The 15347-nt window shown below is 32.6% G+C and overlaps 5 protein-coding genes across 6 annotated transcripts; 3 read left to right on the top strand and 2 right to left on the bottom strand.

Moving 5' to 3' along the window:
- Positions 1 to 851: 851 nt before the first annotated feature.
- Positions 852 to 4042, top strand: LOC107001655 (O-fucosyltransferase 19-like). Its single transcript, XM_015199624.2, has 8 exons — positions 852 to 1712; positions 1827 to 1899; positions 2013 to 2083; positions 2174 to 2262; positions 2342 to 2474; positions 2550 to 2782; positions 2860 to 3336; positions 3426 to 4042. The coding sequence occupies exons 1-8, from the start codon at positions 1119 to 1121 to the stop codon at positions 3679 to 3681; spliced, it is 1926 nt and encodes a 641-aa protein (XP_015055110.1). The 5' UTR covers positions 852 to 1118; the 3' UTR covers positions 3682 to 4042.
- LOC107002753 (heme-binding-like protein At3g10130, chloroplastic) lies at positions 3937 to 4983 on the bottom strand. Its single transcript, XM_015200916.2, has one exon. It carries the CDS (start codon positions 4800 to 4802, stop codon positions 4203 to 4205), a length of 600 nt encoding a protein of 199 aa, XP_015056402.1. The 5' UTR covers positions 4803 to 4983; the 3' UTR covers positions 3937 to 4202.
- Positions 4984 to 5939: 956 nt separating this feature from the next.
- LOC107032480 lies at positions 5940 to 6749 on the bottom strand. Its single transcript, XM_015234084.2, has one exon. The coding sequence runs from the start codon at positions 6699 to 6701 to the stop codon at positions 6102 to 6104; it is 600 nt and encodes a 199-aa protein (XP_015089570.1). The 5' UTR covers positions 6702 to 6749; the 3' UTR covers positions 5940 to 6101.
- Positions 6750 to 9176: 2427 nt separating this feature from the next.
- On the top strand, positions 9177 to 11055 carry LOC107002318 (tubulin beta-2 chain). Its single transcript, XM_015200288.1, has 3 exons — positions 9177 to 9763; positions 9857 to 10126; positions 10220 to 11055. Exons 1-3 carry the CDS (start codon positions 9370 to 9372, stop codon positions 10894 to 10896), a joined length of 1341 nt encoding a protein of 446 aa, XP_015055774.1. The 5' UTR covers positions 9177 to 9369; the 3' UTR covers positions 10897 to 11055.
- A 2552-nt stretch (positions 11056 to 13607) lies between these two features.
- On the top strand, positions 13608 to 14899 carry LOC107032471. 2 transcript variants are annotated; one of them, XM_015234074.2, is made up of 3 exons: positions 13608 to 13778; positions 14068 to 14394; positions 14505 to 14899. In XM_015234074.2, exons 1-3 carry the CDS (start codon positions 13706 to 13708, stop codon positions 14666 to 14668), a joined length of 564 nt encoding a protein of 187 aa, XP_015089560.1. In that variant the 5' UTR covers positions 13608 to 13705; the 3' UTR covers positions 14669 to 14899. The 2 variants fall into 2 exon arrangements, with proteins under 2 accessions (XP_015089560.1, XP_015089559.1); XM_015234073.2 differs by having other exon boundaries at positions 14065 to 14394; positions 14505 to 14893.
- Positions 14900 to 15347: the final 448 nt, after the last annotated feature.

The raw sequence follows: 15347 nt of genomic DNA, 5'->3' as shown, positions 1-15347 counted from the left end.
GTTCGGATCACGTATAATCAAGATATACTTATTACATAAATTTAGTTAAGAAATAAAATTATGTTCCTGTTATTTTACCATTTTTTTATTAACCATACGTCAGTATATATTTTCAGACAAAAGCTTTCATCAGTATTTACAACTTTTTTTATTTGATCTTTGAAAACCGTACACACACAAAGCTGCTTTCTTCCATAAGATAATTAAGCCGTTGCTTGAAGTGACGTTTGTTAAATTTCATTATTGTTTTTTTTTGTATTTACATTTTTTTTCGTAATTGCAAAACATATTATAGTGCTTATTAATTATTTTATTTTAATTTATGTATTTTTACTTTCTTTATAAAATATAATAACGCATTTTATATGTTTTAGTAATAAGTTTTCAAGCTTCATCATTTTTGTTGTTTCTTTTAATTATCATACACTCTCGTAGAAATAGAATGTTATTATATTTAACATCGTTAATTTAAAATATATTATTAACATATTGTGCATGTTTTAAGTTTAAAATCATAAATTTTTAAGTTATTTTACAATTTTTAAATTCATTTGCAATCAAATTGAGCCTTAAATTCCATCCCATTACATATTAAATTAAAAATTTATAGAATTGATATAATTTTACACACTTCTAGCCTGTTTGTCACCATTTTAATCTGGTCACCATTAGTTATTAACAAAAAAATTATTAATAACTTAATTTCCTTTTACCTTTAATAAGACAATGACATAATATTTTTTGTTAAAAAATTCTCCTTTTTGACAAATTGTACATATTTAGCTTAGTTTAAAAAGTTGACTAATTTTCTTTTTAAAAATAAAAACATCATATTTAAAGAGTATAAATTAATTAATTAAAAAAAACACACACAAAGCGTTAAAACCACCTTCTACCATTCTGAATCGGCAAACATCCCTCCCTTTGCGAAAATCTTTCATAGACCCATAATTCTCTCTTTTGATTCTGTATTTTGTAATATGTAAATCGATAAACATTTTTTTTTAAGCAAAAATCTTTGAATAGACCCATAATTCTCTCTTTGATTCTGTATTTTGTGATATGTCAATCTGCAAACATTACCCATAGTTCTCTGTTTTGATTCTGTATTGGGTAATATGTCAACCGGTGGCACCGCCACCAATTCTGCCAGCGGTAGTCCCAGAGTGGCCGGAACCGGACTCACTATCCACCACCGACGTCCTGTTATGGAGAATGACCCTGAAAAATTATCAGATCATATACAAATCGGATTTGACAATTACTATGGTGATAATAACAATAATGCAAATATTATTAACGCTGGTAGCGGAAACCTTCCTTATTACCACCATCATCATCATTCTCGAACAATAGTACGATATTTATTAGCGTGTAAATGGGTGCCGGAAAGTTTGATTTTTAGAGTAGAAGAATGTTTATTGAGTTTTTGTTCAATTATGGCGTGTTTAGGATCAAGATATAATATGGGTCGTACGACTTTGGGGATATTGTTGATTTTGGTGATGATTTCTGTCTTCTTTAAGTTTTCAATCGTTATGAATGGTGATGTAAATGGGAATTTGATGAGTAAAGATAATGGGCTTTTTGTTGTTCAGAATTTTAAAAATGATTGGGTTAATGCTCAAAAAGTTGTTTCTGAAACACAGTCCTCTGTTTCTGTTTCCTCTTCTGGTGGAGTTGCGCGGAAACGCCAGATGAAGGAGTTGCCGGTAAGTTCTGAGTAAAAACTCCTAAACTTTAAATCCTAGCTCCGCTTCTATGCAACAAAGTTTAAGGGTTGTAGGTAGACAATGACTTTCTCCGGCTCGAAATTGTTTGGACAGGTACCAGAAATATGGATGAAGCCACCTAGTGATACTTACTACAAATGCATTGCTCGGCCTAGGGATCGAATAAGTATGTCTGAGTTTGTTTTTTTTTAGATTTTGATTTCTTAATGTTCATTTCCTTCTTTTGGATCAGTTTTTACTATATAGTTTGGCTATAGTTATGTTATATGATTATTTTAGGAACTGGATCATCGACTAATGGATATGTCTTGGTTCATGCTAACGGAGGATTAAACCAGATGAGAACAGGGGTAAATGAAGCTTCGAGTTGTCTTTTCTATATATATTCAGCTGTTGGTGATGCTGTTATTTATGACAATCATTGTTTTGGGTTACCGTAGATATGTGATATGGTGGCTATTGCAAAAATTTTGAATGCCACTTTGGTTCTTCCTTCTCTTGATCATGAATCGTTTTGGACAGATCCCAGGTACAATTCTTTAGTTTTTCACTGTGTTTCTTCTTGATTCTGTTAGTTCTAGTTCTGATCTGTTTTTCGTCTCTTGTAGTGATTTTAAAGATATTTTTGACTGGAGACGCTTCATTGATGTTTTAAAGGATGATATTAAGATTGTTGAATCGTTGCCACCAAAATATGCAGCTGTGACCCCTATTCAGAAGGCACCGGTCTCTTGGTCTAAGGTCGGTTAATTGAACTACTATTAGCAAGCGATGATCTTTTGCATGCTGGAACTATAGTTTGTTGCTTTTCTGCAGGCTAGTTACTACAGAGGAGAGGTTCTTCCTTTACTAAAGAAGCACAAGGTGATACAATTTACGCATACAGATTCAAGGCTTGCTAACAATGGCTTGGCATCCTCTATTCAGAGGCTTCGCTGTAGAGCAAATTATGAGGCTCTACGGTACACAAATGAGATCGAGGAGCTTGGAAAGAAGTTGGTGGATAGACTTAGAGACAATGGTGAACCCTACATTGCTCTTCACTTGAGGTAATCTCTCTAACATGGTATCTGTTGGCCAATTTCTCAACCGTTCATTTTTAAGTACGTACTTAGCATGTTTGCAGATATGAAAAAGATATGTTAGCCTTTACCGGCTGCAGCAACAATTTAACTGCTCAAGAGGCTGAAGAACTTCGTTATATGAGGTATCAAGTGAAGCACTGGAAAGAGAAAGAGATAGATGGCAATGAGAAACGACTACAAGGGGGCTGCCCTATGTCGCCTAGAGAGGCTGCCTTGTTTCTTAAAGCAATGGGCTATCCCTCCACGACCAGGATATATATTGTCGCTGGGGAAATTTATGGCAACAACAGCATGGATGCATTTCGAAACGAGTATCCTAATGTTTTCTCTCACTCAACTCTTACAACAATGGAAGAACTACAGACTTTCAGGCATTATCAAAACCGTCTTGCTGCCTTAGATTATCTCGTAGCCCTTGAAAGTGATGTCTTTGTTTACACATATGACGGGAATATGGCAAAGGCCGTGCAAGGGCATAGAAGGTTCGAAGGATTTCAAAAGACCATAAGCCCCGACAGGTAATTACTATTATCTTTAGATTTTTGTACTCGCTTTGTCATCACTCAATCAAACTAATGATGATATTTGGTACTTCTCTTCATTTCAGACTGAATGTTGTAAGATTGATTGATTTGTTGGATAAGGGTACGATCACTCGAGAAGAGTTTACCTCCGAGGTCAAGACGTTACATTCCAACAGATTAGGAGCTCCTTACTCTAGAGAAGCAGGAGAATCACCAAGATTAGAAGAGAACTTCTATGCAAATCCTTTCCCAGGTTGTATATGTGATAGGTCTTTGATGGAAGTGAGGAAGCAGCAAATTAACGATAGAACGAGTTTGAAGGCTGCTGCACAAAGATAAAGATTTAGATTAGATAAATGTCAGTATTTGATCTATGATATTAGGCAGCAAGCAGAATCAAAGAGGACTTACGCCATATGAATTACGTTGATGAACAAAGCTTAAAGAAGCGAGCAACTTCAGAAGCAGAGATGGTAGCTAATGAGAAAAACAGAAGAGGCAGCAGATACAACACAAGGTACTCAAATCATTCTTTTTACTGTGCAGTTTAGAACATTTATTCATTTTCTTATTTATTCTAGTTGGTATTGGTAATTGGTTAATTTATTAGGTTTTCCACAGATTCACAATGTAACATACCACACACGTTATTATACTAGTCTTTATACATGGTTGCAAATTTCTTCATCTTCATACTCGATGAACTGTTTACATTATCGCGATTTCTATGATTAGAACTTAATTTTGTGACTTAATCAAAGAAACAAGAACTCGATACAAAAACACGCGAAATATATAAAAATTCACAAGCTCTAGCTACACAACACTTTTTTTTTTCTTAACAAACACTAGTTTCAGCTTCACTCAACTGGAATCATAACTTCATTAGTCTTAAATGGAGGCAATGTCCATGGGGGATTATACCTAGCCAACTCAAATTCCCCAATTATCTTAAACCCATCTCTCTCTAACCATTTCTTCAAATTCTCCACTTTCTCTTTCACCGTTTTATCATTTGCGGTTCCACTAAACTTCACCGCCCCATACTTCCTTTCCCCTTCTTCTACAATCACCACTCTCTCATCCAACGGTTTCGGTGCTTCTTCAGCTTTCGTATACTTCGCAGGCAAAATAAACTGCATAGTCACTGTATTCTTCTCGCCGTCACCGGTCTTAGTTACCACGGGTGCAGTCATCGCGATTTGCTCAGACGATTTGGTGATTACTGGGGCTGTCATGGCGATTGTTTCAGGTTTGGAGTTTTGGGGATTACCTAACGCGCCGATGTAATTGGCTAGTAGCATGAATCCGCCGTCTTTGTTGCCTTTAAACTGGGTTGGATCGTATGTGACTTGTGCTATAACAGCTGCTGGGTATTTTCGGATCTCGTAATCAGTTGTAGATTGTATCAATTCGTATTTGGGTGTTTCAACAGAGATTTTCCCCAAAATCATGCCCATTTTTAGAGAATTTTCTGGATGAGATTATGGAAATGTTGGCTGTGAATTGCTTGTTGTTAAATCGATGGAAACGAAGCTTCTGGTGCCAAATCGACTTGAGAAAGGGGTTTTGTTTGCTGCAAAACGAATGGCGGTAGATGAGGGCAAGGGATGTGGAGTTCGTTTTGCCACGTTTCGTATCTCAATATGAGATAAGATGAAATCAGCGTTTAAATTTATGATATATAACTAAGTCTTTCAATTACTAAAAATATGACATAAAACTGGTGAGAGGTAGCAAATATTTTCAATAATTTCTTTTCGAGTTGTCTAGATAGAATTATAGGATATCTATGATAAGCGAAAGAAAATAAATCTTATGTGGGATGATTGAAATGGGAAACTTACATAAATATACTATAATAACAAAATATTTACCATTTATAGCAATAATATTTCTTTTTCACTTGATCACTTTTAATTCATTTATAATACAAGTTTAATTCATATTACAAAGAACAATTCTTTATTCATATATAATACAAATTTTAATAATAAATAATTTATTTATTACACATTTTAATTCACTTATAATACAACGTGTCAAATTTTTACCAAACAAACATAATATATTTAAAAAATGATTATAATTCATATATATTACATACATAATTCACTTTTAATACATATGATAAATTTAACATATGATTGCTATAAATGGTAATAAATAAAAAGTATTGCTAAAATCAGTAATTATTTATTAAAATATATCAATTTATGTAATTTTTCCGATTGAAATCTACGCTAGCTGAAACAGAGCAGCATTATGCCATTACTAAAAATAGGAAGCAAATATATCTCGCTAATATCAAGATATATGAGGTCAAAATTAGATGTACTTTGTTTTTTATACGCTATATTCAAACGTATCTTGCTCGCTTCACTTGCTACTCTCCCGTGTATTTGAAATTTAGGTATATCTCGAACCACAACAGCTATAAATATATGTATCGAATGAGATTCACATGTATCTAAGTTAAATAACAAAATCTTACTCGCCTCTCTCCCTATTTAATATATATGATAGTAGAGTATTTCAAATTATTATAAACTTCGAATTTAATAAATCAAATAAGCTACATAGAATTTGAAACTCTATTAACAAAAGCAAAACAAGAACTACATGATAAATTCGATTATAACACACTATAAAGCAGGCCATGAAATAGTATACGCTACCAACTTTAAAATAACGTCTGATATACAAAGTATACAGCCCATATACAATACGTTTTTCTTTAATATACTAGTTTCAGCTCATCACTCAACTGGAATCCTAACTTCATTGGTCTTAAATGGAGGTAATATCCATGTCGGATTATACCTAGCCAACTCAAATTCCCCAATTATCTTACACCCATCTCTCTCCAACACTTTCTTCAAATTCTCCACTTTCTCTTTCACAATTTTATCACTTGCAGTCCCACCAAACTTCATCACCCCATACTTCCTCTCCCCTTCTTCTACAATCACCACTCTCTCATCCAACGGCTTTGGTGCCTCTTCACATTTCGTATAAGTCGCTGGCAAAATAAATTGCATAGTCACCGTATTCTTCTCTCTGTCATCGCTTTTAGTCACCACCGGTGTTGTCATGGCGATTTTCTCACCCGATTTGGTGATTACAGGGGTTGTCATGGCAATTTTTTCAGGATTAGAGTTTTGGGGATTACCGAATATTCCAATGTAATTGGTTAGTAGTTTGAATCCACCGTCTTTGTCGCCTTTGAACTGGATCGGATCGTAGGTGACTTGTGCTATAACAGCTGCTGGGTATTTGCGGATTTCGTAATCAGCTGTAGATTGAATTGTTCTGTATTTGGGTGTTCCAACGCATATCTTTCCAAAAACAATGCCCATTTCTGAGAAATTTCTAGATTTTTTTAGTTGGAAGTGTAATTTGAGATTGTTGATAGTAAAGTTAGTCTGAATTGCTATACTTATAAAGAAGAATAGGAAGTTTCCATAGAAGTTAGAACAGCCGGCAAAAAGGACTGAGAATTTTGATTGCCGCAAAATGAATGGTGGTTGATGAGCGGGAAAGAAGAAATAGGCTGTGTGGAGTTAGTTTTGCCACGATTATGTACTCCGAGTATTACGAGGTCTCAGGTATAATTTCTTCTCATATGATTTAGTTTTGGTACATATAATTTTATATTGTCGATTCGATGATACAATATTTTATATAATTAATTCAGGTATATGAAAGTTAGTGTGGACATTGGTATTAAAAAATGATTATTTATCTAATTTTGATTTTAATTTGATACAAATTTTTACAAACTAAGGATATATTTGAATGTCTTGAACTAAGAAAATATAGAATGTACTGAAATATTATTTTATTTTGTAATCTTTTAATTCTTAAATATATAATGTAGAAAGTTGAAAATATATTTTTTCTGTCGATAATTGTTAAATTAGTATCGAATCAATTGATATCTTGTTGGTTTCGATTGGGGTTTAGTGAATTAAAGATTGGCAACCAATAAGTGAAAGTTAAGTACAAATATTCAATTGGGTCATTTGTATATATTCTAAAAATAAAATTCCAAGTAAAGCTTCTCTATTTTAGTTATCTGACATTATTTTTATATTAGTTTGTTTAAAGAAAAATGACATTTATTTATGAATAAATTTTAACTTTTAATACTTTCTATTTAAGACGTGGGTTGATAATAGGAATAGTTCCTTGGAAAAATTAAGGAGCTATAAAATATTTCTAATTATAAGTTTTAAAAATAATTTATTTAAAATTTATATTGAATCAAATTTGTCTTATGAATTAAAAGAAAGAAATTATCATAAATCAAATTAGATGACTTTAAATATTTGAAAATATTTGTATACCTAATTAAGATAACCGATAAAGTTATTTGACTGTCCTCAATATTGAGGCATTCATTAGAAATGTCTTATGGAACTAGGCTTTGATGAATAATATATTTTTGTTTTTACTATTCAATGAGAACTCAAATTAAGGTTCATTCATTTTTGAGCTTGTATTTGAATTTTTGAAATTTCAATTTTTATTTTTTTATGCCAAATTCCACTTTATTTTGATGTTTGAAAAACTCTACTATTCTTAGGAAAAATCTAACTTTGCAAGAAGAATTCTTTTTTTTTAAAAAAAAATAAAAGCTGAAATTTTCAAAAATTAGAAAGAGCCTTCAATGATTGATTATACATTTAAAAATTCATCTTTAAAAAAATTGACCAGTTTATAGTAGAAATTCCACTTTCACATATAACAATTTATTTTTTTTAAAAGTAAAATGCATGTTTGAATGCAACTTATCAAATCTCATAAATCACAATTCAAATACTCAAATTTTATGTTTCAACTTCAAAATTTATGAACGAACTAAACGTTGAACTCTTTGTACAAGTCCATTGTTGGGAGTGAAAGACTTATTTGTAGCTTCTCCGATATATTCACTGTAGATAGAGTGGCTAGCAAACGAAAAACATCATCATAACAGGATTGTTTTTGCAAAAGATTGGATAAAACAGGCTAAAAAATGGTTGATTCATATTGATCCTTAAATCCTAAGACAAGATTAATCTTAAATGAAAATGTAAGTTTGCTTACCAAAATTGTGAAATAAACACTAGACACACTTTACACATTGTTTCATAATGTGTATTGTACTCTATTGTACTATATTGTATGGTAGATACAATGTTTGGCTAGACTGTATTGTTTGTTGTTGTTTAATAACATTTTAACTGTTTTAGTTTGATTGTATCGTAATGTATTGTAATTTATAAATTTACTAAAAAATTCTAATTATTCTAAGGGTAAGAGGTTTGACTAGATTTAAAGAATTAAGATAAAGGGTAAAATAGTATTTTGATATAATATGTAAATATATAATTGAAAAAAGAAATAAAGTAACAATGGGAATACACCAAAATGTTTGTTCCATAAAATAGAGGTTTTCATTGTTACGTAACAACGAAATTTAACGATACAATACAATACATTTTAAATAACAATCAAAATAAATATTGTAGATATGATAACGATATAATACAATACATTTTAAATAACAATCAAAACAAACATTATAGGTATGATAACGATACAATACAATACAATAAGTAAAAATGATCCAAAATGACCCTTAACAGTAAATGCTAAGACTCTCCAAACATTAGTATGTACAAGCAAAATTTCAAAATTAAGAGTATCGTATCGTAGTTTAGTAAAAATAAAAGGACCTTCATTGTCAAATATAAAATCTAAAAGGACTTTTGAGTAAGAATTCTTGTGTTATCCAGCTGTACCGCACAATTTTTCAAATTTCAAATTCATTTCCACAGGGTCCAAGAGGTCAAATTAAATCTAACCGTTGATTTAGTAACCGTTACCGGAGCCCCGGCTCCGCCACCCACATATCTCTCAAAACCCTAAATTAATTTAAATTTCATTATAAATATAACTCCCCCTTTCTCCGTCCCTACACACAAAATTCTCTTTCATTTCTCTCTGATTCTAAAAAAATTTCTCCCAAATTTCAACAAAATGCGTGAGATTCTTCATATTCAAGGTGGACAATGCGGCAACCAAATCGGTGCCAAGTTTTGGGAGGTTGTTTGTGCTGAGCACGGCATTGATTCCACCGGAAGATATGACGGAGATGCTGATCTTCAGCTTGAGAGAATCAATGTCTATTATAATGAAGCTTCTTGTGGTAGGTTTGTTCCGAGGGCGGTTCTTATGGATCTGGAGCCTGGTACCATGGATAGTATTAGATCTGGTCCTTATGGACAGATCTTCCGTCCTGATAACTTTGTGTTTGGACAATCTGGTGCGGGTAATAATTGGGCGAAAGGGCATTATACTGAAGGCGCTGAATTGATTGATGCTGTTCTTGATGTTGTTCGTAAGGAAGCTGAAAACTGTGATTGCCTTCAAGGTTTGTTGTTCATTTCTGTTTTGGGTTTGTTGTTATAGATCTGGGTTTTTATGGGTTATGTATAATGTGATTTTCGTTTTTTGGGTTTTTTAGGGTTTCAAGTTTGCCATTCATTGGGTGGAGGAACAGGATCTGGTATGGGTACCCTTTTGATTTCTAAGATCAGAGAGGAGTACCCAGACAGAATGATGCTTACGTTTTCGGTTTTCCCTTCACCTAAGGTTTCCGATACCGTCGTTGAACCTTACAATGCTACTCTGTCTGTTCATCAATTGGTTGAAAATGCTGATGAATGTATGGTTCTTGACAATGAGGCTTTATATGATATTTGCTTCAGAACCTTGAAGCTTACCACCCCAAGCTGTAAGATCCTTTATGCGTTTTGATTTGCTTTATAGATGTTGTTTATTACTGTTGTAGGTGTTTATGTTTTTTCGTAATTGTTTGATGGAACAGTTGGAGATTTGAATCATTTGATATCAGCAACAATGTCTGGTGTTACCTGTTGTTTGCGTTTCCCTGGTCAGTTGAACTCTGATCTCCGTAAGCTGGCTGTGAATCTGATTCCATTCCCAAGGCTCCATTTCTTTATGGTTGGGTTTGCACCTTTGACTTCCCGTGGTTCACAGCAATACAGAGCTTTGACTGTCCCTGAGCTTACCCAGCAAATGTGGGATGCCAAGAACATGATGTGTGCAGCTGACCCTCGCCACGGCAGATACTTGACTGCCTCAGCTATGTTCAGGGGCAAAATGAGCACGAAAGAGGTCGATGAGCAAATGCTCAACGTGCAGAACAAGAACTCATCCTACTTTGTCGAGTGGATCCCTAACAATGTGAAATCAACTGTTTGTGATATCCCACCTACCGGACTTAAGATGGCATCCACCTTCATTGGTAACTCAACATCAATTCAGGAGATGTTCAGGCGTGTAAGCGAACAGTTCACTGCTATGTTCAGGAGAAAGGCTTTCTTGCATTGGTACACTGGTGAAGGAATGGACGAGATGGAGTTTACCGAGGCTGAAAGTAACATGAACGATCTTGTGTCGGAGTATCAACAGTACCAAGATGCCACTGCTGATGAAGAGGGAGAGTATTATGAGGATGAAGATGAAGCTCAAGAGGAGTAAATTGAAATGTAATTTGTACTTTTGTTATGGATGATGCCAAACCACAACTTCCAGTTGATGTTCTTTTTGGCTATGAGATGTAATAGTTCAAAACTTGAAGCTTTAATTATCTTGTAATAGTTCAATTTGCTATGGAAGACTATTTTCAATGTTGTGATATTTTGTGGCTTTTCTGTTTGTGGTTAATTCTGTGTAGCTATTATGCTCTGTTTGTGCCTCTGTGATCTTGTCTGCTGTTACTGTGTTCACGTTTCATCGTTTAACCCAAGGCTAGATAGACGATGATACAGTTGCAAGATTGTCTCGAAACATGTTGAGAGTAGTCCATAGTTCTCCTTAGTCAAGAGTACAAGAGTACCGGATGATTCGTAATAAAGAACAAAGGGGTTAACTTTGTTAATTTCAAGACTCAAAAAGAGTACCAAATGTGAATTCATATCTTGGATACCCTGGAAGACATACCTGAACAGGGTAATAAGGATGGAGCTGAGTTACATGCCTTGATGGAAATAGTATAGGTACGTATGAAATAATCGAGGTGTGTGCAAGCCTTGATGGAAATAGTAGGTACGTATGAAATAATCGAGGTGTGTGCAAGCTAGTCTGAACTATAAAGAAAAGATGTATAATATAATCGTACTTCATGGAAATTGTCCTTTCATGTCTGGTTAAGCTTTGCAATTTCAAATGACATCTTCAGGGCTTCTAATTATAACTTGTATCTTTCACACAGTAATGTCCCCAATACCATGAAATAACTCAGGCCCATAATTTCCAGTTTAAATGTTCCTTTTTGAAGCTACAATATATGATTGGGCCTAACACTTTCCAATACTAACATTATCATCATTTATTCAACTGTATTTATCCCCATAAATACAGTTGTCTGGTCCATGAAAACAGGTTTTGGGAAATCATGAGTTGGGCTGGGTCATTCTTACTAATGGACCACTTTCTTCATCGTATTCTACGAGATATAAAAGACATTTCAAAGTAATTATCTCCTCTTCTTAGCTTTTTCATATCTTATGTTACACTTAAACGTTATTTTTTTACTTATCAAATACCATAAAATATAAAAGAAATTTTTCCAAACCTTATAACAAAGTGAATTAATTAGAAAGTTGGCAAAATGTGGCATGGGTTGGTCTAAAGGGTCATAACAAACCAAATAGAAGCTTCTAAACGTAGGCCAAAATGTGGAATTTTTAAACAGCAAAATTGCAAGTTCCATACCGTCAACTACACGGTACGTCCACTATTTGCCAAATTCCACCACTAATGATTTGACAATCAATTAATTATGCTGCGTATTGTTAATGGAACGTTATTTCCAAGTAAAGACTTTGATTCCTCTCTCCCGTGAAAATTTGTATATATTTATCCTATTTTTTGTATATTCGTAAGTGAAATAAACAAATCGTAGCCTTCATAGCAAATAAAACTATAGCTATGGAACGCAATTATAAAAAAAAAAGAATTAATTAATAAAGTCTTATTATGTCTATTAATTTGCTATTTATGAAATTTTCTCATTTTATAAATAAATAATTATGTGTTTCGATGAAATGGTAAAATAATATTGTCCATAAGCATTTGTCTATGTTCAAATGATTGGAATATCTTTAAAAGACATGTATCAATATTAAAACAAGGAGAAAATACTGTAGTTCTATAATCCTAAATTTGAGTTACGATCTTTATCCGATTTCAAATTATTAAGCACTTTTGATATTACCTAACAACATAGATCGACTAAAAATGCTTATAAATTAATTTGACCGACTTATAAATTTAACCAAATATTTCTCTAAATTATTTAATACACAAGTTTTAGTTAATAAGCCAATAGGCAGGGGCGGAGCCCCTGGGTACAAGGTGGTTCATTCTAACTCCCTTCGATGGAAAATTATATTATTTATTTATAATTAAAATAATATTTATTTATATATAATAGATGTTAAATCACCTTCTACTACTTTATGTGTCTATTTCTATGAATTTTGAACCCTTTATTAAAATTTTTGACGCCAATAGGTGAAATCTTAAAATAATGCGCAAATAACAAATTAAAATTAATTTTCGAAGAAATATCTAAATAGTTTGAAACTTTCAACAAGCAGACGTTAAAAAGACGTGTTTTTAGTCTTCAATTACAAAGGCACGACTAATATTACTACAAATAATAAGAGAATCAAATAAATACATTTCTTTTTTATAATTGGCAAAGAAAAAAAGAGAGAAAATTAATTAAATAATTAGTTTAGCAAACGCGTGGGCTCCACTATGTTTACACAAGGACCTTGACTCTTTGAGCCACCTCCCATGAATAATCCCTTCCTATTGCATCAGCAGAGAATTCGCGACGGTGGAGTTAGAATTTTTATTTAAAAAAGAAAATTTAATTAAAATGAATATATCAAATTAAAATATTATCGTATGTCAAGTAAATTAAACTTTTGGTTTTTACATAATTTGAAGAAAAACTAAATTGAATCGAATCTCTTTTCATCCACTTAGCTCCGCCTTTAAATTTGAATTTTCAAAATTTATAAACAAAAACATATACATCCACCACTCACCCAAAAATTAAAAATTAAAAATTAAAAAATTAAAAAGGAACGACCAAACTTAAAAAGTAAACGTGTGACCTCATGTCATCTTTGGTTTTTCATTGTCATATTTTCCCTATATATACACTCAAGAAACCCATCTCATATTACAAAACACAATTACTAATAAAACTTCATTTCTCAATTACAACATAACTCCTTACAAAAATACATTCTTAATAACCAAAAGAAGAAAAATGGCTTTATCCATGAAGCACTCTTCCATTATTCTTTTCTTTGCTTCCACCCTTTTCCTCCAAGTCGCATTAGGTATTTTTACATAGAAATTTTTTTATCGTAATTTTAATCATATATATATCATTCTCGTTATTAATATAAATTAACATAACGGGGAATTTCCAAGGTTTTAACTCATGACCTAATCACAAAACAACAACTCTTATCATCGTGCAAGATTTACCTTGAATTGACGAATAGAATCAGAAGTTACTTAAGCTGAAATGAATTGAGTTAGATGAGTTAAATAACGGGTCATAATTCATAAAACTTTTTTTCTTTATTACGATTATAATATTAACATATCAAAATCATGTAGCAGGGGAAATCACGTGTGAAAACTTGCCAACGAATGTTTGTTCATTTTCAATCTCATCATCTGGAAAGAGATGTTTATTGGAGAATTCAGCAAACGAAGATGGAAAATTGGAATATCAATGCAAGACCTCAGAAGTTGTTGTTGCAAACATAGCAGAGTATGTTGAAACAGATGAATGTATTAACTCATGCGGCGTAGACAGAAATTCTGTTGGCATTTCTTCTGATTCTTTACTTGAACCACAATTTACTGCAAAACTCTGTTCTCCTTCATGTTATCGCAATTGCCCTAACGTTGTTGATCTTTACTTCAATTTAGCTGCTGGAGAAGGTAAATAATACGATTTGTTTATTTAAATATACATATACATGCTCGATTCACGCATAGTATTTTCGTTCTGTTTTTCATTAACCTCAACTGTTTTCAATTGAAATTTTCAGGAGTATATTTGCCAGATTTGTGCAGCAAACAGAGGAGCAGCCCACACCGCGCAATGATTGAGTTATTGAGCAGTGGAGCTGCTGCTGCTACTGATGCTTCTGCTCCGATTTCTTCTGAAGATATTATTGTTGGTGCTCCTGATATTTCCCCTGCTTCTTTATAATTTTTATATATATAATATCATTCTAAAAGTTCATTTTTTATGGGAATTTGTTCATGAAAAGAGAGAGGAGATATTGTTACTTATATTATCAAGATTGTAGTATAGTAAGAAATGGGATTTTGATCTCTTTGTTGATTTATTTTTATAAGAAATTGTTGTTGTTGGGAGAATATGTTTTACCAGTTTTTCTTCTGCTGAGACTTCAATAAAATGTTTTTTTCTTTTTTTGCATCTTATTTTTCATTTTACTTATATATGCATCTCATTTATACGGGGGCAAATTAGATGTAATTTATTTCATTTGCATGTATTTGAATATACTAATTCTCTCGCTCACCTCTCTCCCTATGTATCTGTATATTAGAATGTATTTAATATCAAAGAAACATGTATATAACGTGAAATCTAAAAGAACAGTGTTTACCTTGAAATTTGGTATATTATAATTTATAAACATGACCCTAACTTGACTTCAACAGACAATTGTGCTCTCCGACTTTGAGTATGTATAAAATTGAATAAGTAGATATATGTGTCCTACATAGCATAATACACGTAGGACACCACGTAGGGATAAAATTTCCATGAAGGGTGTCATGTAGGACGGATGTGTCTAAAGGTCATAATTGTCAGCTGATACCAAATTAAGAGTCGTATTTATGTATTATGTCAATTATTA

Source organism: Solanum pennellii, chromosome 10, assembly GCF_001406875.1.
Source record: "Solanum pennellii chromosome 10, SPENNV200".
Classification (NCBI taxonomy): Eukaryota; Viridiplantae; Streptophyta; class Magnoliopsida; order Solanales; family Solanaceae; genus Solanum; species Solanum pennellii.
This window is presented reverse-complemented; position numbering and strand designations above follow the sequence as displayed.

Coding starts and splice junctions, on each gene's coding strand:
- LOC107032480 (XM_015234084.2), bottom strand. CDS start 6,701: ATGGGCATTGTTTTTGGAAAGATATGCGTTGGAACACCCAAATACAGA.
- LOC107032471 (XM_015234073.2), top strand. CDS start 13,706: ATGGCTTTATCCATGAAGCACTCTTCCATTATTCTTTTCTTTGCTTCC. Junction 13,779..14,064: donor TTTCCTCCAAGTCGCATTAG/GTATTTTTACAT, acceptor AAAATCATGTAG/CAGGGGAAATCACGTGTGAA. Junction 14,395..14,504: donor CAATTTAGCTGCTGGAGAAG/GTAAATAATACG, acceptor TGAAATTTTCAG/GAGTATATTTGCCAGATTTG.
- LOC107002318 (XM_015200288.1), top strand. CDS start 9,370: ATGCGTGAGATTCTTCATATTCAAGGTGGACAATGCGGCAACCAAATC. Junction 9,764..9,856: donor AAACTGTGATTGCCTTCAAG/GTTTGTTGTTCA, acceptor TGGGTTTTTTAG/GGTTTCAAGTTTGCCATTCA. Junction 10,127..10,219: donor GAAGCTTACCACCCCAAGCT/GTAAGATCCTTT, acceptor TTGATGGAACAG/TTGGAGATTTGAATCATTTG.
- LOC107001655 (XM_015199624.2), top strand. CDS start 1,119: ATGTCAACCGGTGGCACCGCCACCAATTCTGCCAGCGGTAGTCCCAGA. Junction 1,713..1,826: donor GCCAGATGAAGGAGTTGCCG/GTAAGTTCTGAG, acceptor TTGTTTGGACAG/GTACCAGAAATATGGATGAA. Junction 2,475..2,549: donor CACCGGTCTCTTGGTCTAAG/GTCGGTTAATTG, acceptor GCTTTTCTGCAG/GCTAGTTACTACAGAGGAGA.
- LOC107002753 (XM_015200916.2), bottom strand. CDS start 4,802: ATGGGCATGATTTTGGGGAAAATCTCTGTTGAAACACCCAAATACGAA.